The following is a 27,507-nucleotide window of genomic DNA, read 5'->3' as shown; positions in this document are numbered from 1 at the left end:
TTTTTTTCAAAGAATAATTCGTGTCAAGGTTAGATTTTGACTTTATTGCAAATTAGCAGGATACCCGGTTTCGCCCGAGGCTTAAATTCGCACGAGGCCCAATTCACCCGGAGCCCGAATTCGATGGCCTAAAACATTCACGGAGTCATGCTGGTTAATTTGATACCACATATGTTGGGGGTGGAGCGCGGTGGCGAAGCGTGATAGGAGAACATACACATAGTATATAACTGTATGCCTTCCCAAGACTAAGTATTGAACATGGGTGGAAATGACGGGCATACCCCATACAGTGCGCTATGAGGGTAATTTTGCCTGGGTAGCGGCGCTACGGCCTACTCTTAACATGGGTGGAATATGCAAAGATGGCCAGTTGGAATTTAGTTACTTAATGGCCGAAGTATTGCGTTATGACGTTCATTCCCAATTATGTGATTACTTCTTGTTACCCAAAAAATGTCGACCGTGAAAAATAGAAACATAGCGATATTGTAATAATCTGAAGAATGGTAAACATGGTGAGGGCATTGAGTCAAGTTTCGTGGTACGACTGGGTTAGCTGGTTTACACCGACGGCTAAAGACATCTTCTCGGAACCGATTTTAAAGGACAATATTGGTGTCAGTCTTTATCACATATGTGATAGAACTGGTTTAACACGTTCCAAATATAACTTGAACACGGAGATCGTTGCTACGATAGATGCGTAATCAATGTTTCAACAAACAGAATTGACGAACGCAAAAGGAAAACTCGAGTTATACTTCTATATAACTGACTGAAGTGACGAGTGATAACAGATAGACGGGCGAATTTCTGCTCACTAATAATTCCTTCGAAGACCAAAAGTTGTTATATGAGACTGTGGGAGGATATCTGATAATTCAAAACAGAAATTGGCTGTGGCTAGAAAAGAGATAACGAAACAATATAGAAAAGGTCCGTGTATAACGATGTTTTTATTAAGTATAGAATGAATAAAAACAAGTAAATGTACGGACCATTTCTATTTTTCTCGTGTTCTCTTATCTAGTAACATTCAATTACTATTTTGAATTGTCAAATATCCTCATAAACAGAGAATTTAACAGCCGTACTGATATAATGCATTTTTTGTTCTCGTGTTCTTTACGATAAACCAGAAACAAAATAGAAGGTGTGTCATTTAGTTTTATTCTATATTAGATAGACCACTCATTTTAAATGTCCATGCGTTTTGACAAGGTAACTTATTGAATGGTATAGGTGGAAGAGTGATATCAATACCACTGGTAGGTCTGGCTTTCCACGAGATTGTGCCCGAATATCCCAACATCGTGACTGTTGTCGTTGGTGTAGTTACAGGAGCACCCAAGCTTAGTGTAGAGTTGTCGGGCCAGTAAAATGATATGGCATACACATTGGTACCCTTTTTAGTATACCTAGAAGATAAAGGAAATGAATGCGTAATACATGTTGATTTCTTTGTTACAATTGTTAAAGATGCATCATGTTAGAAAATAGATAATGAAAAGGGAAGATGTTGAAAATTTCAGTCAAATTACTTCATTCTGAGCGGAGTTAGTGCAGTCTCAATTGTCATTGCTACCGTTGTTAGTCTCGATTATCCATTTTCTAATTAATTATTAACTGGCAATCGTGTTTAAATCCGTTGAAAATCAAAACCATCCAATGATCTGTAGAGTTGATTATGGGCTTGGCATGTAAATAAATGTCTAATTAATGATTTCTATAACATTTGAGGCCAAACGAAAGATCTTCATTGGGCAGATGTAGCGCTTCATAATGCATCTTAAATATCTGGAGAATATTAATTCTAGTTCCCTTGCTCACGGTGCCAAATATTGTTCGCCAACACAATACTTCGGTCATTTTGCGGCAAACATCTGGTAATTATAATTTCTATGGTTACGTTTTGGAGTCCTGAACTATGATGAACCCTTTGTTCGGACACGCATCAAGGATACTTTAAAGGGCCACACATCTACTGTTGGATAAAGATCTAGCCAATGATGAAGATGCTTTGTCCTCGGAGTAAATGACAGGCTCGAGGGAATGTCCTGTGTATTGTGATTATCTCTCTACATTGAAGGCCAAAGAAACCATAATAACCAAAACAAAATGAAGATCTAATTCTACAATTTATTTGACTAGCTTAATAAATTAAACTAAATAGGTATCATGATAGCATCACAGCAAAGCAAAGCAAACCGTGAGGAAATCTTACCAAAGACCTCTCGCAATCGTGTCGTTCTGATGTGTCCACGGTCGAGTTCCTTTGATACCCTCATTATTAACAGATAACCATGCTCCCATATCTCGTAGTCTTTCTTCAAATATAGGAGCAATTGTTCCAGATGATGTCGGTCCTATATTCATCAACATGTTACCCCCATAGCTAAAATGGAAAATCAGCTGGAATTTACGTATTGTATTTAATTCCATCATTGTGATGAACAACCGCGAGACTGTAAACTTTGGGGCTGTGACTGTGAAGCAAATCTTAAAGTGTTCTATGGGCTGTTTCAAAATCGTAATTATTTAATAAGACTTGTCGGGGTGAACAATTCCAGATAGAAGATGAGCAACAGTTGACCTTCCATGTACCAATCTAATTCAATACTTATTTTGGCCCTCCGTGTTGATACTGTTTCATTGGTATTCTGGCAATTATTGTTCCTTGAATGTCTAAAGCTTATTGGATCCTGCCTTTCGTTAACAAGAGCATAAATGAATATGAAATATTTATATACCTTACTGTTCGAACTAATGTGCTCAGAGCCACCCTAGTTGAAATATAATTATCGAATACTGCGTTTCGTCGATATCCCCATGAAATCATATCCACGGTAACAGCAGTCTCCCATTTTCTTTTCAGTAAATGCCCTAAAAAAATATCTAATAATTTAGTACATGGTGTAATGAAATGGGTTTATGGCAACGTCAACAATAATAACTTTGTTACTTTTTTATTTGCTATAGCTACGGGTAATTGTTTACATACAATGGCACATCCACGTACTCTTATTCGAATATAACTTTCAACGATTATTGTTACGAACACTACAAATGCGAGATCTTGATAGTTTTAACTTTCGAATGGGGTCAACATTTGGGGAGCGCGGTCGGACCTCGGTTTTTCGTACTAGGGAACATTTTTCTCGTCAATTTTAGAGATACCCGACTTGATCAATCTCGAACATTCTTGTCGTGCAGTCACACAGAAGTTACATAAAGTAAGTTTTAAACCTGGTTGGTATCTGTCAGAACAGGTCAGGAATCCACCATGATGACAGTTGGAACCAGATCCCCATCTATCATTAGTAACTACTGTATCTTTGACCGGGCTATATATATGTAGATTAAATGAATATGTGCATAATAAATATACCAATTAAAATAAATTAGACGTGGGTAATGGTACAGAACATAATACCGTGTCCGTTATTACAGTAATAGACAACAGTGACCAATGCCGCAGCACATAATATCAAGTCCTTTATTGTATTAGTATACAAAAGTGGTTAATGAAATCGGGAATAACACCATGTTCTTTATTGTAGCAATATAAAAAAGTGGGTAATTATACGGAACATAATATCAAATTCTGTATAGTAGTAATATACAACAACACAGCTGTTACTAACCTGTCATTGTAAAGCCATGCAAGGAATTCCAAGGATTGCCAATATTCTGGGCTTCCACCATAGGCCCCATCAGACCAAATGACATCAGGTTTGTAATCATTTATCAATTCATAAAGTTCCGGTAAAGTTTTATCCTGATAATAGAAGAAATAGGTCCTAGTTTATCTGATTTTCGCTTATATAGAATCTATACGAACTATACACCTGCTTAACCAGAGCCATAAATAGAATTCTGTTCATCGTGTTTTGAGATGGGGGATTTTACTCTTCAGCTGTCGCTACTTTGAGCCTACCGTGCGGAATATATCCATATGATGTCGCTGCTTGACAATAATGTACCTATCACATATGATGTCGCTGCTTTCCAACAATGTAGACTACCTATATCATACATTTAAAGCCGGACGCACAATGATTCAGATAGACAATAAACGGAAAACAAAATTGTGTAGCTGCTGCTTCTCATTTCAATCTGCGGCAATAAAACAAATAGTAACCAATATTTAATCAATAAACACGAATTTATTTTCTGTTTATTGTTTATTTGAATCAATGTGCGTCCGGCTAAATGAGTACTCACGAAAACAAAATCTTGGGTAGTAAACTTATTTTCTTTGTCTCTTAAATAAAGAGGGTGGAACCATTCAAATAGAGAATGATATAAACCGAAATGAAGAGATGTGTTACTTTTAATTGCTGCCGCCAGTTCACCTGAAATAATTTTAAAAGCTTTTTAAATTATAGGAAAAGTGCAAAACTAACATACATAATACACCACTATGTCTACGTCCCAACACCAGAAAACAATGTCAATATAATGCAAAGCTCCCAACTACATGAACTAAGCACACGACAAAACCTCACCTTCAACCATATAATCCCACAGATAAATGCTATCTATTGATCCGGAAAGGGTATGAATACAATTAGATACCTACAAGGGTCCTACTAATCACCGACAAGGACCGACCAACAAGAACGTTTTTAGTCAATAACGCCCAAAGTATTGTATAAAGTGACCGACCAGGAAGCATTTTATGTTATAGATATGCACATTCTACACACCATATCCGAAATTTAAAAGGTTTCATAAAAAAAGACAAAATTATGAATAAGTGAAATTGACTATAAAAAAGATAAGTGCGATATATGATTATGTTTAGCGAAGATGGTAATGATTTTAAATTGTGAATTAATACATACACACCTACGATATCCCTTTTAGGTCCAACTGCCATAGAATTCCAGTTAAAGGAATGGTTAGTGGGCCAATTACAGAAACCTTCGTGATGTTTAGCAGTGAAAACCATATACCTGAAACCACGATAAAAAAAGATGACGGGTTTATCAGAGTATTGCAACATAGATTTCCGGGCAGGTAATGACTGGGCCGATCGATTGATGTAATACTTACTCGGCACCAGATGCCTGAAATATATTCGCCCATTCATTGGCGTCAAAAAACTCAGCTGTAAAGTCTTTAGCAAAGTCTGCATACATGAAATCTGGTCTATAATTCTTCTCCATAAAATCGACAATCCATGGTAGTTTTTGACCTTTCCAGTACCACCAAATCCATGCACTCTCGTGATTCGGAGAGTAACTTGGTACAGAAAATACTCCCCAGTGGATGAATATACTGAATTTTGCTTCATCGTACCATGCTGGAAGCGGTCGTGAATCTAAAGATTTCCAATTCGGTTCATATCGGATTCCATCGGCGCAAATGGTAATGAAAACGATGTGTAATATTAGGTATAATGCCACTGTTAACATTCTTGTGCGATCATGTAAATGTGCATGCATTGTCACATTATACAAAACTTTATCTATGATATCTATGCAGTGCGTAAATATACCGGCTGTCTTTAACGACCTGATTTTAAAATATCGAGCATTGAGATATCGTTAGTGCTATGTTTTAATTACGAAAACCTCCTCAATACATTGTTTAGATAATGGCAAATGCCGTGGAAAGGAGTGGTTGCTTTTTAGCAATATCAAACATCCGTCACCTTAAGTAGGTAAATCGGCAATAATTATATGGATTTCGGAGGATGATTGATCTCAAACATATCTTGTAATCATCACCCAGTCTAATATGCCTGAAACAAAGTCGTCCATTCATTGGCATCATAGAACTCGACTTCAAAATTATTCAGAGATGTATTGTCCCTGCTGTCGAAACTTTATAACCCATCTACAGGTCACGGATTTTTAGATATTTTTCTCACTTGCTGGGCTTTTTCAACTACTTGCAGAATTAATGTCATTTCCATTAAAACCTTGTTATCTCAGCAGAGTTTTTAATATTCTTTCAGAACCATTTTCTACCATTTATTTCTAAGGATTTTTTTACCGTTTCCATCAAAACCGTGTAATCGCTCTAGACAGGTGATAGTTTTTGAGAGATGGTTTTAAAACTTGCAGTGATTGTTTGACTAATAATAAACATTCGGAGTTTCACATTAGTTTTTTGCAGAATTCTTGGAATCACCCTACTGGGATTTCTGAATACAATTAACGCTGAACCCTATCCATATTAAGAATTTTACATGAATTATTCGGTCGGTAAGCTACTAGTGGGCGTATGCTGAACTACGTGTCACCCTAGCTCTGATTTAGACTAAGTCGAATTTGGCATTACCAAAGATGATGACATTTTTTTTAGGATATTACCTGTGTTAATTGTTAGGATCAATGATATACATATAGACAATGATATACATATAGACAATTCTAGTCCTCAAACCTAGGTGGCACATAATAATTTCTGGCTGATTCACAGTTGTATGCCTTGTAAGTTTTGGAATACAGATTGATAGACATGCATACCTCCCTACTTCTCCAAGTGTTAGAAATGGGGTTGAACGTCTCGCCAACACGTTTTCGCCAACTTCAAATGTAAAGGGTTACTTTACATGCATTTCAAATTGCGAACGGTTGGTTTTACGTCCAATGTTTTTTCGTGGTCCACCGTTGTAATGACAGTGCAACTATGCTGTTGGAATTCAATTTATGTCATATTTTTTTTTCCTTTTTGTCGGCTAAATATTCGACAGTGAAGACTAGAAAAAATATAATAATCTGATGAATGATGAAACTCTTGCGAGCTTTCCGAAGAAAGGCTCAACAAGATATGACAATGATATACATATTCTAGTCCTCAGACCTAGGTGGCACATAATAATTTCTGGCTGATTCACATCATTACACCCGGTGTTACGGCCCGTTCTTATTGTTGATTAAACATGCATTATACAAGAGCTAAATCTGCCTATTGCAGATCTTTCTTTAGGCCTGAAATCTTATCTAAATTATTAATTAGACATTTATTAAATTATCCAGACCATAATCAACTCTCGGTGCCATCTCCTAGCCTGCGATATTTAGCGGATTGGAATACATTTTTTGAAAAATAATTAAACGTAAAATTGGATAATCGAGACTTTGATTTTTATCATACCGGCATTAGTAATGATGATCGGGGCTAGCCGAAATTCCAAAGCTAATATCACGGTTCAGAGTGGGGCAATTTGACTGCAACTTTCAGCATATTCTACTTACGTTATCTATTTTTAACTATTATAGCGAGAACTGTCAACTCTTTATCTAATCTCCCATAATGCCCCTTTAATAGAGATGAAGGGTGAAAGTCCAAGATTACAATTCCCCTTTAACACCCTAAACTTCTTTTTTTTAAACTTGATTAATGGCTACAGAAATTTATACTTACAATTAAATGATTTTTTTTTACAAGTTTATTGTATGAAATAAATTTATGAAGTGACATCCAAATATATCAGTTGATATTATACCATTTGAATTTTCTCATTGGCTAATGGCGGGATGATGGTACTTTTTACCTTTGGAATTAGTTGGCGGAGAGATTTTTGATATGTATTTTGTCACAATGTGTTACTTAAAGCCATCGATATACCGGCAAAAAAAAAAATCCACTTTTTTATATTTTCTGACATTTGGGAATAATTCCAATTCTACAACACGATGAAGACTTACAAATAATAATAACCTTTATCCGTACACTAAGTACAATAAATATGGAAAATTAATACATATAAATATATATATATGTGCTCAATTAATACAGAGTTGATTAATTATTTCATTAAAGTTTATATATTCAGATGGTGAACAATCTCTTAAATCTATGTATTCTCGTATATATGGAAGACCAAACGGGACAATATTCATGATTCTTCTTTCTACATTCCAGTTTGAACATTTTAGACACGAACGCAACATTCTAAACTAATGATTCTTGAGTCTACATTCTTATGTCAACATTTCATGCACAAAATCAACATTTTAAACAAAAAATTGACCTTATGTTTCATTTTCGGCGTTTTATCGGTAACTTTTATATATCATTAAATATTAAAATTAAAAAATAATTTCTTAATTTTACACGACAAAGAAATCAATTCATTGGTTTCTGAAAGTATCTAAAACAAATCTGGAATTTGAACTCTTATGAAAATATTTTCTACGTTTCAAAAAGTCTTGAAGTTAAAATCTTGAAATGAAAATGTCCAGAAAAATATAATGAATTATCAACATTATTACACCAGAGGGCGTTAGCGTATGTGTACAACTTTGATACAGACTATAGATTAGAAATGCGATAAGTAATTGATAATGTTGCACATAGCAGATGTACTTCCTAACAATGCAGTACGTCCACATATATGAAGACATAAATTACTACTAAGTATAAAAATACTATGATAAAACTTAATAAAACGTTTATGAAGCTGAGTATCAATTGACAAATCTTGACATATTTATTTTCAAGATGTATAAGTCTACATATATTATTAATACATTTCAATAAATGCAAATTTTATAATCTTTATAATACATCTATTGTGTCCAGAATAAAAGTGATAACGGTTATCAGAAAATGCATATTTCATGTTCTCTCTAGAAGAACGATTTCTTTTTTTATTGATTTTTTTTTTCAAATATTTGACTTGACTTACTGTAACTTTATTATGTGTGTATAGTTAGTTATGTTAGTAACACCAAACTATGGCTGATATTAAAAAATATGTTAATTTAGTTGGATCTATAATAACACAGTTTCCTCTTGGGGTTGTCTATTTATCTGGTGAGTAATTAATACCTTTTAGTCTCAGCATTAAAATTAATATTTGCTTATATATAAAAAAAATAAGACATTTATCTAGTGAGTATTCAATCTCTCAACGTTAAAATTAACATTCGCTAATGTAATGAAAAAGTAGATTTATCTGGTGATTAATTAATATTTTAATCCCCACATCGAAATGATAAAAAAAACGAAATTTATCTGGTGAGTATGTAATATCGTTTAGTCTGAACATTAAAATTGGTATTCAATAATGTAAACAAAAATGAAATTTAAGAACAGAAAAATCGGAATATCTTAAAAGGTACAAACATAAGACATCCTTAAACCGAGTGTTCGTTCTCTTCCACTGCTATGAAATTATTGAAATAAAGACATACTTAATGTTGGTCAACTGTTGTGTGGATGTTAAACATCAATTCTCTCCCTTTGGCGACTGATAAGCCTTCTCATTTTGTGAATTTCAAAAAACTAACGTACTACGTCCGAACTTATGTGAATTTGTTTGCTTCATGTTTGAATATCTATTTGATTTATATGTTGTATAGTATTGGTCTCTAATTTAAATAATTAAGTCATAATTGGTTTTCTTTCATGTTATTCGCTCATTAGCAAGGTTTTATACGGGGAGTTGGTTTCTTATTAAATAAGTGATTATGTATTAATTTTCTAGGTAATGTATCTCCATACATTATTTCTTATCTTCACTCCCAAGGAAAGTATGAAAGAAAAGATGTTGGTACTGAAGTTTGGATAACGTCTCTGTTCTTTGCTGGGATGGTAGCATCGGTCATCACTACCTTCCTGGAACAAAACTTTGGCATTCGAACTACAGTTATTATCGGTACAATTATAGTGGAGTAAGTTGAGGTCCATCACATTTAAAATGTTGTCCTACTAAGTTCCTTATATACGGAGGCACGTAATCTAGACGAAAGTGTCATTTTAATTCTAATTGAAAAATATATATTTCTGTCTTGACAGTATTCCGGAATTGATAAATTTGTGTTTTAAGTGGTTGAAATTTTGGAAATTAATATCTAAACTATGTTTTGGGGTTTTTTTAGGGTGGGGGGATGAGAAAATTTATTACCAATAGTTCACTGTTCTTTGGTTTTCAGTCTGAGTTATTTTTTAACCTACTTCTCTGTTCAGCACTCGATCTGGTTAGTAGCTATAACTTTTGGATTGATTCCTGGAATTGGAGTTGCTCAAGCTATTAATGCAACGGTTTCTAATGTAGCACAGGTAAGTAATACTTAATATAGTTAAAAATCTGTAATTCAAAATATCCATTAATATATCCTCGTCAATATATGGACAGCTGGTTTGTCGTAGTTGAAAATTCATGATTATTCAAGTAATAACCCATAACGTCTTACTCCCATAAGGGGGGGTGGATGGCTGAATGGTTAGCGTGCGCGCGCTGTATCATAAAGTCTGTCATTGAGTCGACTGGCGTGGTTTCGAATCCCCGGTTGTACGTGGCAAGGAGTAGGGTCGCCTGCCCAACCTCGTGGGTTTTCTCTGGGTCCTCCGGTTTCCTCCCACTGCTAAAGACCTCTACGTGCAAGCGAATTATGTAAATAAAATTAAACTATATGTTAGTCCCGAAATGACCTAGTCTGTGTCGAGTGGACGTTAAACCCCATTTCTCTCTCTCTCTCTCTTACTCCCAGAGAGTGGCATTTACAAGTACATATGTTGGATCTCGGATTTTCGTCTCATCTGAACAAACATACGCATTTCCTAGCCGGACACTCTGTCTTGCATCACTGACAGGTGAAGATGAAGAAAGATCTGATATATCAAATTTATGACTTTTATCACGAATTAGTTCATTAGTTTCATCTATAAAACCTAAAGCGTTGTTCCGCCAATCATCATCACAAATAGCATCTGCTGTTAGATCTGAACAAATATCATTCAGTTGTTGATTTTTTGATTTATCAGTAAAGTTAAACACAAGCAAATCATCAAAACATTTTAAATCATCAGAGTTGAAAAAATCAAATACATATTATTTATATAGTTACAAATATATAATTCAGCACTATGTATAATTAAATTTTACCAAAGTTTAATTGTATACAATAAATTTTTTTATCACAGTGGATGCCAAACAAGATAGGATTCAGCATATGTTTAGTGGTGACTGGGTTTGGTTCGGGCGTTATCTTTATCAACACAGTTTTAACGAAGTATACAAATCCCTTGGATCTAAAGACCAATATAAGCCTTGGTCCAGTAAAGTAAGTAAAAATTCCCACCATCTTGTTTATAAAACAAAATACTATAACAAACGACAGAACGCTTTTACTAAACCATCTACAAAACAATAAAATTTCTATAAAAACATATTTGATAATTAGAATTTCATTTGGCGAGTGCCAGTAACATTTATTATATATTTTTATCCTTTTTTCAGATTTTCCTCCCCTCTAGTATTGCGTTTTCATTCATTTTAGGATCACTATTTACCAGCGAAACCCTTCAAAAAAATAGCACAATCCAATTTTTTTTTAACTATTAGTATCCACAATTAATACAATACTTCCGTTCATCGTTTCAAATTTGTTCACAGGAATATTAAATATAATATTCATTTTTTTCTCTGTGAAAACAGTGTTTATTCCGATATAGGAATTATAGAAAGAACCCCTTACCTGTTCCTGTTGTTAGGCTGTATGGCAACGGGGATTCATGTGATAGGTATCCCTATGATATGTGAAGCACCAAAGGTAATACCGTTTCTTTATATATAGCTAGTATTTTTTTTTTAAAACCAAGATATTTATAAGTCAACATTGATGTTGTCATCTTACCGTGAAAAAATGGGTTTTTGAAATCCAATATTTAAGACAAAATGAATAGAGATATAGCGCCTTTAAAGGGCAAATATAGATATTCGGATCATACTTGTCAAAAGAAATTAATTTAAGTATTTTAAGGATATACCCGCAACCTTTTTTGGTCACATGTGCGGCTGGTCAGTTGACGACCGAGGTATAACCCATTCTTGTCAGGAAATCCAAGATGATATATTTTTTTTTTCTGACCTGCCTTTATTGAATTAATCCTTTGAATTACTATCAGCCAATATTATTTCCATTTCAAATAAGGAGAACAAATCGAAACTTTAATCTCAGAATGTGAACCATATTAATTAATATTCAAAGGATAACAAAGATGGTGAATATGTTAATTTAGAAGATAACGGGAAACAGAGCTCCACTCAGTAAGTATTATTATTTTCTGTAGTTATATAAATGAAACTAACTAAACCAAAAGAAATGGGTTAAAGCATGCCTAAACTACTCATGTCACAATTTATATACAAAAAAAAACCAGTCGGTTCGAATTTTGTGCAATGAATTTAAACAAGCTTAATCAGATTGGTTCTTTAACGTCTGTTTCCACAAAAGTGATATCGCAGAGATTCAAACAATTATTTGCTTGCTATTTTATTGTTGTTAAGTTTTCATCTTTGTTACTTACACTTGTATATATCTGCGCCACACAATTCAGTTTTTTTAATGTATTTATGTTTTTGTAGCTGGCAAATATTTGTTACAACGCTTAACTATGGATTCAATTCAAACATAGTTTGTATTAGCGCCATCTGGTGTCCATATATACACACAACTTACAGTTATAAATATATTCCATTGAATTACAGAATATAAACAATTATTGATACAGTTTGTATTTCCCAACATTTTTTATAAACACAGTGCAAACCGAACTATTTCAAAAATATTTAGAAATGTAATATAGCTTATAATCTTTTACTATTGCAGTGGAATTCAAACTTTTCAATATTCCGCTTATATAATGAATCTAAAAGAAGTGGTTAAACAGCCAGCTATGTATATTTTAACTGTTGTTGGATTTCTCTATTTGAGTTCAACCATTGTAGTTCTAGGGACATATAAGGTATGTGCATTTATATCATAATATAAGTTTCGACACGTCTACAGTATCATATCGTTCGACTAGCAATAAGGAAAGACCTTGTTCAAAGTCACGCAACAATTTTTGCAATTATTACCGCCGTTACCGAAACGTTTTAAACACTGTACCGGCCAGAACATTTCTGAGTTTTGTTCAAACTTGCCGCGATTATTTTCATACATATCGTAAAGATTAGCCTTATCGAAACTTTGATTTCTGCATCACGTTTAGACAAAGTTATCGTCCATTTCAATAAAACATTGTAAACCCAAACCAAACTAAAGGTTTTTTTTATTTTATTTTTTTTTTATCAAACTTGCTGACGCGAACTTTCATCACAACATAATAATATACGACGACATCAGAAACGCCACGTATACGTCTATAATTTTGATAAATATTTATTCTGTTTCCATTAAATAAAAAACAAAATGATTATTTAGTCTTTATGTGTATGAAAGATGTGAAACGGATTAGAACCACATTACAAAATAGTATACTAATTTTTGTATAAGGTGGCCATTTAAGGCAGGGATCTATTCTAAAAGTAAATAGTTCTCTGTGTATTTGTTATCTGGCAACGCAATATTATTTTGGATAATTTATTCACGTATGCACAGCCTATAATGTTAGCATGAGCCACGTTATTTCCTAATATTGTTACGTTTCTCCCTTCTCCCCAAAAATCTCAATTCGCACATTTTATTTCGATTTTACTACATGCATTAAAACTATTTCATTATAGACCTTTGGAGAATCATTCATTGGTAATGATATTGTATTGTCTGAAATTGGTGGAATAGCAGCTCTTCTTGGTGCAGTTATTAGACCATGTTTTGGTTTGTTGGCTGATAAAATATCACATAAGGTATATATAATCGTTTTTAGGGTGGTAGTTAGTTTAGCAAATGATTTCCAATGTATAGACATTGTTTTTGGATTAATGTATGAGACCTATTTTTCGATTAGTGAACGGTTGGTCTACGGGGCTGCTGTGGCCATGCATTAAATATATTCTTTAGATTCTTCATTTTACAGTGTAAAAAAAACCTAAATTAAATATTTTCTTTTTATGTTTCATAAAAGTGGACTATAATATTGATGAGTGGGTTAGCTGGCCTTTTCATAGAGACGCTATATTTTACTAAACATATGGGTGTAATAGCCTATACAGTGTGGTTGTCCGCAATATTCGTGCTGTTCGGTGGAGCCTTTTCGGTATTTCGCAGTATAATTCCCAGAAGTTTTGGCATTGAGCATCAGTCTTCAAACCAGGCTGTTTTAGCTGTGGGATATGTAAGTTAATTTCTGAGAACGTTGTTGATGGTCTATGCGTTAATAAGCCAAATAATATTTCCCTTTTGGAAATCAAGCCCCTCGTACAAAAACGAAATCGGTTATCTTCCCCTAGGAATTCAGTTCTTGTAAGTATATAAAAATAGAAAATGGCCATCAGTAACACATACTGTTAGATCATTAAAATTAATGATTAATTCTATAAAATTATTATTTTAACTTTTAATATTAATATTAACAGGGAATTACCTACTTGTTATATATATTGAAACGACTTCGATGAGTTCCAAGGCTCATATACATATAGTTAACTATTATATCCTACGGGAGTAAAACAAGAGATAAAGCTGTAGTATTTTTAATATATTTCAATAATATCATTATTACAGAGTATAGCAGCACTAGTTACCGGTCCTCTTATGTCATACATTTTGGGAAATTTTGGGTGGTTTTATCTGTTTGCTATTATTGGAATGGCGCCTTTAATTGGTAAGTATAGAATCAATATTGCGTCAGTTGAAATAAATGAATGGAATGAAATGGGGATTAATGTCTTAGTCTTCTGTATCGATAGTGCTTATAAATGCAGGCTTCCGAAAATTTGGCCAGTACGGCGGCATTTCCATTTCTAACTGTTGGTGGATTTTTAACGTGCTGCCAATGGCACACATCGAACCTCGTATTTTCGTACCATTAGAGTGACAAGACCCTTTTCGTTGCCAGACCGGTGCCATTGACAGTTTGGCACCAGGCTAGGAAATTCGCGAGGAACTTTCTGGCCAACATCATTCTTATTTAGCCATCGGTTAACTCACCGAGCCACATAAACAGGTATATTAAGATATACCATGGCTTGAACACAATACATGAGTACGTATACTCCCTCCACTTTAATATTCCACGTTAGTGATTCATTACCATAAATGCTATCTGATATTGGATTAATCTGAATAATTATAGATCGATCTGACTGACAATGCTCATTACTTTTCAGGTATGATCATTATGTGCGGTTTTAACCTAAGATTACCAGATGGTTCACAGGTGTAGATTTTATTTGATCTTGATCTTATCTTCATATTAAATTACGTTTTAGATTGTCGTGTACGTTTCTTTCGTAAAATTTCTTACATATACTCTTCTGTTGTTCGCAATCGGTACAATCTGTTAAAATAAATAAATGCGAAAGCAGTGTGTCAGTTATATTATGGAATAGTTTGTGAAATAGTTTGTCTTTCTAAATAGGTATAGGTGTTCAATTGCATGTGTTTGGTATTCAAAAAGTATACCATACCATATCATCTGGGTATTTTTAAGGCATAAATTTGTACTACGAATTTTTCTCCAAGATCTGATCAACAAATGTAAAAAAAAAGAACATGTTTCAGAGTTTTTTGTAAGGACTATTTGGGCTAACATACATGCACTGTGTATTAATTCAGCACTATTATTGATACATTACATACTGTCCGTCATCTGTCAGTACAATACTAGCGACATAATATTTCCTTTTGGGTAAATAAATTTTACCTAAAGATCTTGCGGTTATCAGTTGAGGTTAGAAAGAAATAACATGTACAGAAAAATATATTTTCAACAAAGCAACCCTGGAAAAGGTATAGCACCTAAAGACAGATATAACTTGATCGTCCTTTTCTCAGTTTTCTAATATTATAACTTCTTTTGAGCGTCCTTTTCGCAATTTCCTAATATAACATAATATGCTTTCTTTAGATCGTCCTTTTCATGGTTTCCTAATATAACTTGATCTACATTATTTTTATCATTCTTTGCATAAATTCCTAATATAATTTGGTGTACTTTCTTGTTCACGGTTTATTAATATAACTTGGTATAATATTGCCTGCTGGTCATCAACTTATGTTTACATAAATTAGTTTTATTTTTTACCATTTTAAAAAAAATAACAATAAAGATGTAAATCATTAAAGACTGATTAACTCTTTGACTACAGATGTTTCACAGGTTAGCATGAACTCACTGCCTTGTATAAACACAGCAATCTTTATAATTTGTTGATGAAATGACGGTTGTTAAAAGGATACACACATACATGTACATGTGTTTTGGATATCATCAGTGATCAAAAATAGTTCGATTGCTGGTTGATTAACCCTTTAACTGTAGATATTAAAAGGGTTAACATTAGTTCATCAGACTCTTAAAACACTACCAACAAATCAAAATCGACAAATAGAATCAACTGAATAGACATTTGAATGCATCTGATAATGTGTAATCCCACGATGGTTACAAAGTCGCAAGTAAACGAGTGTTATTTAATATTATCATTCATTCATGCGATTGCATGTATATCTTTTAGGGATAGAAGTCTGTAAATTTGACAAATCCATGCATTGTGGAATTATAATTGTAATATAAATTATTATTTAATTAAAATACCAAATTAAAATACCAAATTAAAATACACTCAGATTTTCACAGGTATAACTTTGATATTATGTATTCTGTACAGTGTGCTTTTGAGGCGCTTAAAAATAAATCTTCATCTTGATTAATTAAACCTATTCATTCAAATTGAAACTAAATGAATACATCCCAAACGATCTAAAATACTATAACCTAATGGAATTAATCCAAAAGGTTAAACAACCTGGCGACTGGGATTATCGGCAAACGAATTAAATCCGAATCGTTCAAAACATATCGCTGATATACTATTAATTAATCTCTTTAAAATTGAACTATCGGTAATTAAAACTAATCCAGAGAGACTAAACGTCCCGACGACGGCGTGTATCGATGCGATTAAAAATGAAATCACAATACACTCTAACTAGGTATAAATTTAAATCACTTAATGTAGTTTAAAATAAAGTGATTATTGAATAGAATAGTTGATAGGATTACAATGTCTGCTCAGATTAATAAAGCACGTGATTTTTCAGCGCCAAATCTACACCAGTTCAGCTTTTAAATTGAATTAATATTTTTCATATTATCATGACATCATGATCTAGTATGCCAATCAGTTAATTGGGTGATTACATCCTTTAATCAAACAATGTACGATGTCCATGTACATTTTAATCAGATATATTATATTATTATCAATATTATATTTTAAGGTTACCTGTATCATATTGTTTTGTGTACTTGACATAAAATATAGTTTTTTTCTCTGCCAATAAAGCAATAAATTGATCAGTGTTGTATTTTTTTTAAATACACATTTAAAGGGTTAATAAACAATTGATTAAAATGCTATCATTGCTTATATTATTCCAATACCATTATGTGCCAGTGTGTAAATCTCTTGAATCTCGTGTTCTTTTTAAAATTATAAATATGTGAATTACTTTGTTCGCATAGGCAGCTGGAAATACTATGCCTTTTGAATATGTTATTTAATTAGTTCGAGGTTGACTTTTGAAAAAGCAGATATGCAGCATTATAGTTTAAATAAGGAAGCACCCGATTTAAATAGAAATTATCTGACATTTTACTGGTTAACCATGAATATAAATTAATATTACCTGATATTTAACCGTTTAACCGTGAATATAATATATTAATTGATATTGAACTGTTTAACAGTGAATATAAAATATTAACTGATATTTAATCGTCTAATAAACATGATTTTATTCAATATGGTATTCTATATTCAAAGTTAAAAAGTTAAATATTATGATTCAACAGTAATAATAATAATAATAAATAAAATAAAATATAAATTAATATTGCCGGATATTTAACCGTGTAACCGTGAATATAATATATTAATTGATATTAAACTGTTTAACAGTGAATATAAAATATTAACTGATATTTAACCGTCTAATAAACATGATTTTATTCAATATGGTATTCTATATTCAAAGTTAAAAAGTAAAATATTATGATTCAACAGTAAAATGTCAGATAATATTTCACGGCTACACGGTTTATTCCTACCTACATCAATAAATCTCGAAAGTAAAAAACAACTATATTGTAGTCATTATAATTAATCGCATTAAAATTAATTAATTTAGAAATTCATCTGCAATGTTTAATATCTCGACGACGGCGAATAACGGCAAAAATGCCTGTATACTCTACTTAATCTCATTAAAATTAAACTAATTAAAATTAATCTAAAAGACTAAACTCCCCGACGACGGCGTGTGTCGGTGCGACAACATTGAATCACAATACACTCTAACAGGGTATAAACTTAACTCACTTAATCTGGTCTAATATAAAGATATAGAAGTGATTATTGAATAGAAGAGTTGATAGGATTACAATATGTTGTAATACAGTAGAAGTATAGAATGGTATATATAGAAGATATGTAAAATATGTTAGTATACCATTAACTCTTCTACAAGACATATCTACTACTTTTAATAATCAACATGTCGTCTGTTTCTAGAAATATTCTAGCTAAACGTTTACTAAATAACTGGTTATTCAAGAATCCACTAGACTCGTACAATACGGCTCGTTGTGATATTGATGAAAGTCTGACAGAGCTGAGTTGGTTACATAATCTAACCACGTCTTCCTCTACATCATCCAGTAGCCAGAAATCAACTGTTTCAACAGATAATTACAGTAACATATTGGTTCATCCACCAGTATTTAATTCAAATAGTTCTACAGAATATAGAGCACATAAGAATAACGGTACCATTAGACCTTCACATTCTTACGCCACTCTCATCTCTATGGCCATTAACGAAACACAGGAAAAGAAAATGAACATTTCATCAATTTACAAGTGGATCACTGTAAACTTTCCTTATTACAAAATGGCTGATACTCACTGGAAAAATTCAATTCGACATGATTTATCTTTGAATAAACGCTTTGAAAAAGTTCCACGAAGAAACAATGAATCTGGTAAAGGTGGATATTGGAGATTAAAACCAGAATTTAATGACGTCAGTAGACAACATGGCGGTATAAAGAAGAGAATCAGCAGTGAAGAAAGTAGTTTAAGCTCATCATGTAAAAGAATAAAGTTACAAGAAGAATCTCTGGCTGTAATAAACCATAACTATGATGAAAAATACGACAAAGTTTCAGATGATGATATTATGACTTATCCAATGTCTTCATCAGTTTCAAATTGTGACGTCAATTCTGATGACTTGACGTGTTTTGATGATTTGCTTGTGTTTAACTTTACTGATGATTCAAAAAATCAACAACTAAATGATATTTGTTCAGATCTAACAGCAGATGCTATTTGTGATGATGATTGGTGGAACAAAGCTTTAGGTTTTATAGGCGAACCTAATGAACTAAGTGATGATAAAAATAATAAACTCGATACATCAGATCTGGTTTCATCTTTAAATAATGATGATCAAGATATATTTATTCCTGATTTAAATAATGATGATAACGAAATACATATTCCAACTTTAGATAATGCTGCTGATGATGTTGATATATGTAACTTGTTTCATGTTGGTCATATTTTTTAAATATTTATTTCTTTTGTAAATTTAATTATACATAGTGCTGCCTTATTTATTTGTAACTATAAATAATATGTATTTGTTTTATTCAAATTGTATAAAGTAAATTTGTAGAGAAATAATGTTTTAGTTTTATACAATTCCCCCAGTATGTTATTCATACATCCTAATATATAACATATCGTATATTATATATCGCCCCTATGCCTGTTTATTGATGTTTTCAAGGCTTTTGATTTTTGCCATAGAGAAAGTCCATGGAATAAACTCCTTAAATTCCGTGGAAATGCGGCAATACTATATACCGGAAAACACAGGAAAACACCGGAAAACAACCGGAAAACAACCGGAAAACACCGGAAAACAACCATTTTATACTGAATACAGGAAAACACCGGAAAAACACTAAATACCGGAAAACATCCTAAATACCGGAAAACACCCTAAATAGGTAACCCGGAGCCTGGTCCTCTGTGTGCGGTTTTGGACCAAGTGAGCGCCGATGAAGGAAGGTCAAGGTCATTACGATGTTCGTTTTACAAATAGCCCCCCCCCCCCAAAAAAAAAAATTAAAAAATTCGAATTTTTCCGAAAAATTGGTTTAATAAAAAAACATTCCGTAGAAAATAATTTGACAGAGAAAAATACTGGAAAAAAATTGTTAAAAAAATCTGAAAAGAAATTTTTCTTTGACCGTAGGCGATCGCTCGCTTGTATGTTAATGAACTTATTTCATCAGCGCTCACCTGGTCCAAAACCACACACGAGGACGAAACTCCAGGTTACTAAATAGCGACCGGAAAACTTAGAAGAGTAAACTGTGCCCGAGATTTTTTTAGAGAGCGCGCCGCGCCGCGCCGCTCCGGGAGGGATCATCGTCAGAGTGGGGCGGGGGTGGACTGTCCAGTCACGTGACGAACATAGATCTCTCTCGTTCCTCAAGCCATATTATTTCTACAGTCATTGTCATTAATCACAAATTACGGGATGATATACGAAAATGCAGGTTTACTTTGAAATAGTGCAAATGATACTTTTCCATCAAAGGATGCAAGTTCTTACACAGTGCAGTATAATTTGTGCAACAGAAGACATCTCGAATATCGATTGTCGGAAAAAAACATTTTCTCGGGGACATTTTTTTCCGAATACGCATTCGGTGTAAGTCTTCAGCCACCAGGAAGTGGTTAACATAGTAATGTTTTATTACGATAGTAGTACATAAAACAAATTGGTTGCCGGAGGTTCTCTGGGAGAAAGTAGCCTCATCGGCTAGAGTCCTCTATTTCACAAACAAAAACAACAATTGCTTCCTTGAAAATTTATCGATCAACCCTTTTCACAGACGTCCAGCTTACCACTTCCCGTCAATGTAGTAAGATAGAATATGTACTTTTCTCATGGACAATTGGGCGAAAGTTGGAGTTTTCTCAAGGAAAACTGGTCAACAAGTTGGGGAAAAAAGCTCGAAAAGTAATCCAGAAAAAGATCATGTGTGCGGCACTCGGAATATGATGGAATATGTTGAATATTATTATGATTCAAGTGATTATATTTGATCCTGGAACGAAAGTAAGCTCAGAAACAAGTAGATTTTTAGCCCTTCCAACGAGATGGATAGCTCTTGGAAAGGATAAACACTTTTCAGATTACAGCCTGTCCGATAATTGCTTGGCATCCATTTCGTTTGGTGATTAGGACACATAGCGGTTAAACTTGGAACTTCAACTCGAACTATTCAGAGATTTATTAACTCGCTTTTGATGATACTTGTTGTTTTATGATGCGATTTTTTGTTACCTAGGGAGGAGTTGGCCTAGTCGTGCCTTCCACTAATACATACCACCCTGATGCCAGCGTTACTGGTAAGAACCAGGAGACCGGCGCAACCGGCATATAATGGGGCCTTCCGAGGGCAGTGTTTAATCTAATGAAATACTGAAACACTGAAATCTACTGAAATTTACTGAAAACTAAAATTAAAATACAAAATAAAATATGGTCAATGATGGAGGTAGACTGATTACGTCTTTTAAAACATTCAAAACATAATAGGCATCAACAAAATTTTAGAGAAAAAAAATCGGAAATTTCTATATTTTTTTTTTTAGGGGGGGGGGGGGCTATTTGTAAAACGAACATCGTTATGACCTTGACCTTCCTTTATCGGCGCTCACTTGGTCCAAAACCGCACACAGAGGACTAGGCTCCGGCTTACCTATTTAGGGTGTTTTCCGGTATTTAGGATGTTTTCCGGTATTTAGTGTTTTTCCGATGTTTTCCGGTATTCAGTATAAAATGGTGTTTTCCGGTGTTTTCCGGTTGTTTTCCGGTTGTCTTCCGGTGTTTTCCGTATGTTTCCGGTGTTTTCCGGTATATAGTATGGCCCGATTCTGAACGCGGTGCAGTCATTGAACACTAATACCAAGAGTGCATTTCGTATGAGTTACCATACAACAATTACAACGGATTGGTTTGATGTTAATTTAGAAGTTAAATAAGTGTGTCTTCTGACATCAACAATATTCTCCGTTTTGATAAACGATCAAGCTGTGGAAGTCAATAATTTAAAACAGGGTAACCCTAAGTATCTTGCTTTTATGCGCGTGATACTGTTCTTCGTGTGCCAAGTGAAGAAGAACTTTCGACAATATGCTAGACACTGTTCATATCTGGTGTAATAAATGGAAATTAGATATTAATAGTAAAAAGTCAAAATTTTACACTTTCGTCACCAACAATAATACCAGAACAGACTCCAGTTTAATGGGGTACAGTTGAACATAGTATGGTGATATGAATTTGGTCAGATCTAAGACAAAGCAATCACTTGAGGTATTTAGGTTAATGACTATATTAGTTCATAAACTGTGATAGCCATCATTTGTGATATTGGGTCCATATATAGTCTCAAAGATACACAAAATCTTGGGTAAAGAAAAATTTAACATTATTAGCAGAAAATTCAAGTGGGGTATAAGTCCACTCGACACAGACTAGGTCATTTCGGGACTAACATATAGTTTAATTTATTTCACTAATTCTCTTGAGCGGGGATTCTAAACCACGCCAATTGACTCAATGACCAATGATACAGCGCGCAGGTGCTAACCATTCGGTCATCCAACCGAGATTATATTACATTCTTACAGAGGATGTTCAAAGATTCATGCCGTGGAAAATACCTTATTACCTTTTTACTAAATCCATGCGATCGGTTCTTAATTGGTTTCCACGACCTTTTCGGCAGTAACGTAGACTGGGAATGGGATTTGGAAAAGACGTAGTCGAGTCCCTCAACCGAAATATCACAATCGTCCTACAGAGGCAATTACGGCCCTAGCACCAATAATTTAAGATCCAAATCTGAAAGTTTTCCCCATCTAAGAATTGTAAGAAAACTGGTTTGTTCATATTAAGACATACGGTTACAACATTATACTTTCCGCGTGATGCTATAAGATCAAGACATTCTTTCTCTATACATTTACTTTATACAATCTAAATAAAACAAATATAATATATTATTTATAGTTACAAATAAATAAGGTAGCACTATGTATAATTCAATATGCAAAATATATAAATATTTAGAAAATATGATCAACATGAAACAAGTTGCAGATATCAACATCATCATCATTATTATCAAAAACTGAAATATATATTTCTTTATCGTCATTATCTGAAGATGAAGAAAGATCTGATATATCAAATTTATGACGTTTATCACGAATTAGTTCATTAGTTTCATCTATAAAACCTTAAGCTTTGTTCCACCAATCATCATCACAATTAGCATCTTCTGTTAGATCTGAACAAATATCATTTAGTTGTTCATGTTTTGAATCATCTGTAAAGTTCAACACAAGCAAATCATCAAAACATTTTAAATCATCAGAGTTGACGTCACAATTTGAAACTGATGAAGACATTGGATAAGTCATAATATCATCATCTGAAACATTGTCGTATTTTTCATCAGAGTTATGTTTTATTACAGCCAGAGATTCTTCTTGTAACTTTATTCTTTTACATGATGAGCTTAAACTACTTTCTTCACTGTTGATTCTCTTCTTTATACAGCCATGTTGTATACTGACGTCACTGAATTCTGGTTTTATTATCCAATATCCACCTTTACCAGATTCATTATTTCTCAGTGGAACTTTCTCAAAGTGTTTAATCAAAGATAAATTATGTCGAATTGAATTTTTTCAGTGAGTATCAGTCATTTTGTAATACGGAAAGTTTACAGTGATCCACTTGTAAATTGATGAAAACTTCATCTGCTTCCCCGGTGTTTCGTTAATGGCCATAGAGATGAGATTTGGCGTATGGTGGTTTTATGGAACCAATGTTTTTATAATCTGTACATTCTGTATAACTAGCTGACCTTAATACAGGCGGACGACGTTATCTGATACAGATAATTGGTGGCTTCTGGATGATGTGGATGTAGTTGTGGTTAAGTTGTGTAACCAACTCAGTTCTTTCAGACTTTCGTCAATATCACCACTGGCTATGTTGTACGAGTCTAGTAGATTTTTGAATAACCAGTTATTTAGTAAACGTTGAGCTAGAACATTCCTTGACACAGACGACATTTTGGATATTAAAAGTAGTAGATGTGTCTTGTGGAATGGTATACTGACATATTTTACGTATCTTCTATATATACCATTCTATAATTGTACTGTATTATAACATATTGTAATCCTATCAACTATTCTATTCAATAATCACTTCATTTTAAACTACATTAAGTGATTTGAATTCATACCTAGTTAGAGTATATTGTGATTTCATTTGATCCCACCGATATACACCGTCGTCGAGACTTAGTTCCTTTAGATTAGTTTTAATTAGTTCAATTTAAAGGATATTAATTTAAAAATAGGTAGTTCAGATTTAATCTAAAATCAGTATTTCTAATTTCTCACTGAAAATCTAATGAATCCTTAATGTCTGCACAGATTAATAAAGCACGTGATTTTTCAGCGCCAAATCTACACCAGTTCAGCTTTTAAATTGAATTAATATTTTTCATATTATCATGACATCATGATCTAGTATGCCAATCAGTTAATTGGGTGATTACATCCTTTAATCAAACAATGTACGATGTCCATGTACATTTTAATCAGATATATTATATTATTATCAATATTATATTTTAAGGTTACCTGTATCATATTGCTTTGTGTACTTGACATAAAATATAGTTTTTTTCTCTGCCAATAAAGCAATAAATTGATCAGTGTTGTATTTTTTTTAAATACACATTTAAAGGGTTAATAAACAATTGATTAAAATGCTATCATTGCTTATATTATTCCAATACCATTATGTGCCAGTGTGTAAATCTCTTGAATCTCGTGTTCTTTTTAAAATTATAAATATGTGAATTACTTTGTTCGCATAGGCAGCTGGAAATACTATGCCTTTTGAATATGTTATTTAATTAGTTCGAGGTTGACTTTTGAAAAAGCAGATATACATTCTAGTTTAAATAAGGAAGCACCCGATTTAAATAGAAATTATCTGACATTTTACTGGTTAACCATGAATATAAATTAATATTACCTGATATTTAACCGTTTAACCGTGAATATAATATATTAATTGATATTGAACTGTTTAACAGTGAATATAAAATATTAACTGATATTTAATCGTCTAATAAACATGATTTTATTCAATATGGTATTCTATATTCAAAGTTAAAAAGTTAAATATTATGATTCAACAGTAATAATAATAATAATAAATAATAAAATATAAATTAATATTGCCGGATATTTAACAGTGTAACCGTGAATATAATATATTAATTGATATTAAACTGTTTAACAGTGAATATAAAATATTAACTGATATTCAACCGTCTAATAAACATGATTTTATTCAATATGGTATTCTATATTCAAAGTTAAAAAGTTAAATATTATGATTCAACAGTAAAATGTCAGATAATATTTTACGGCTACACGGTTTATTCCTACCTACATCAATAAATCTCGAAAGTGAAAAACAACTATATTGTAGTCATTATAATTAATCGCATTAAAATTAATTAATTTAGAAATTCATCTGCAATGTTTAATATCTCGACGACGGCGAATAACGGCAAAAATGCGTGGATACTCTACTTAATCTCATTAAAATTAAACTAATTAAAATTAATCTAAAAGACTAAACTCCCCGACGACGGCGTGTGTCGGTGCGACAACATTGAATCACAATACACTCTAACAGGGTATAAACTTAACTCACATAATCTGGTCTAATATAAAGATATAGAAGTGATTATTGAATAGACTAGTTGATAGGATTACAATATGTTGTAATACAGTAGAAGTATAGAATGGTATATATAGAAGATATGTAAAATATGTTAGTATACCATTAACTCTTCTACAAGACATATCTACTACTTTTAATAATCAACATGTCGTCTGTTTCTAGAAATATTCTAGCTAAACGTTTACTAAATAACTGGTTATTCAAGAATCCACTAGACTCGTACAATACGGCTCGTTGTGATATTGATGAAAGTCTGACAGAGCTGAGTTGGTTACATAATCTAACCACGTCTTCCTCTACATCATCCATTAGCCAGAAATCACCTGTTTCAACAGATAATTACAGTAACATATTGGTTCATCCACCAGTATGTAATTCAAATAGTTCTACAGAATATAGAGCAAATAAGAATAACGGTACCATTAGACCTTCACATTCTTACGCCACTCTCATCTCTATGGCCATTAACGAAACACAGGAAAAGAAAATGAACATTTCATCAATTTACAGGTGGATCACTGTAAACTTTCCTTATTACAAAATGGCTGATACTCACTGGAAAAATTCAATTCGACATAATTTATCTTTGAATAAACGCTTTGAAAAAGTTCCACGAAGAAACAATGAATCTGGTAAAGGTGGATATTGGAGATTAAAACCAGAATTTAATGACGTCAGTAGACAACATGGCAGTATAAAGAAGAGAATCAGCAGTGAAGAAAGTAGTTTAAGTCCATCATGTAAAAGAATAAAGTTACAAGAAGAATCTCTGGCTGTAATAAACCATAACTCTGATGAAAAATACGACAATGTTTCAGATGATGATGTTATGACTTATCCAATGTCTTCATCAGTTTCAAATTGTGACGTCAATTCTGATGACTTGACGTGTTTTGATGATTTGCTTGTGTTTAACTTTACTGATGAATCAAAAAATCAACAACTAAATGATATTTGTTCAGATCTAACAGCAGATGCTATTTGTGATGATGATTGGTGGAACAAAGCTTTAGGTTTTATTGGCGAACCTAATGAACTAAGTGATGATAAAAATAATAAACTTAATACATCAGATTTGGTTTCATCGTTATATAATGATGATCAAGATATATTTATTCCTGATTTAAATAATGATGATAACGAAATACATATTCCAACTTTAGATAATGCTGATGATGATGTTGATATATGTAACTTGTTTCATATTTTTTAAATATTTATTTCTTTTTTAAATTTAATTATACATAGTGCTGCCTTATTTATTTGTAACTATAAATAATATGTATTAGTTTTATTCAAATTGTATACAGTAAATTTGTAGAGAAATAATGTTTTATACATAGTGCTGCCTTATTTATTTGTAACTATAAATAATATGTATTTGTTTTATTCAAATTGTATAAAGTAAATTTGTAGAGAAATAATGTTTTAGTTTTATACAATCCCCCAGTATGTTATTCATACATCTTAATATATCACATATCGTATATAATATATTGTCCCTATCCCTATTTATTGATGTGTTCAAGGGTTTTGATTTTTGCCATAGAGAAAGTCCATGGAATAAACTCCTTAAATTCCGTGGAAATGGCAAGATTCTGAACGCGGTGCAGTCATTGAACACTAATACCAAGAATGCATTTCGTATGAGTTACCATACAACATTTACAACGGATTGGTTTAATGTTAATTTAGAAGTTAAATAAGTGTGTCTTCT

General features: G+C 32.7%; 1 protein-coding gene across 1 annotated transcript; it reads right to left on the bottom strand.

Annotated features, from left to right (window-relative positions):
• Positions 1 to 1,171: 1,171 nt before the first annotated feature.
• On the bottom strand, positions 1,172 to 7,627 carry LOC126827994 (alpha-L-fucosidase). The gene is made up of 9 exons (XM_056102280.1): positions 7,568 to 7,627; positions 5,062 to 5,360; positions 4,855 to 4,961; positions 4,228 to 4,358; positions 3,648 to 3,781; positions 3,250 to 3,347; positions 2,754 to 2,886; positions 2,228 to 2,398; positions 1,172 to 1,421 (listed from the first exon to the last, which is right to left on the bottom strand). The coding sequence occupies exons 1-9, from the start codon at positions 7,625 to 7,627 to the stop codon at positions 1,172 to 1,174; spliced, it is 1,383 nt and encodes a 460-aa protein (XP_055958255.1).
• Positions 7,628 to 27,507: the final 19,880 nt, after the last annotated feature.

The sequence above is a fragment of the Patella vulgata genome, chromosome 7, assembly GCF_932274485.2.
Source record: "Patella vulgata chromosome 7, xgPatVulg1.2, whole genome shotgun sequence".
In the NCBI taxonomy this organism is placed as follows: domain Eukaryota; kingdom Metazoa; phylum Mollusca; class Gastropoda; family Patellidae; genus Patella; species Patella vulgata.
This window is presented reverse-complemented; position numbering and strand designations above follow the sequence as displayed.

What these genes read in the sequence shown, in the direction of transcription:
- LOC126827994 (XM_056102280.1), bottom strand. Translation starts at nt 7,627, where the DNA reads ATGTCAGAAAATATAAAAAAGTGGATTTTTTTTTTTGCCGGTATATCG. An exon ending in TTTCAGGCATCTGGTGCCGA is followed by an intron (nt 4,962 to 5,061) that starts GTAAGTATTACA and finishes TCGTGGTTTCAG; the next exon opens with GTATATGGTTTTCACTGCTA. An exon ending in ACGATTGCGAGAGGTCTTTG is followed by an intron (nt 1,422 to 2,227) that starts GTAAGATTTCCT and finishes TTTATCTTCTAG; the next exon opens with GTATACTAAAAAGGGTACCA.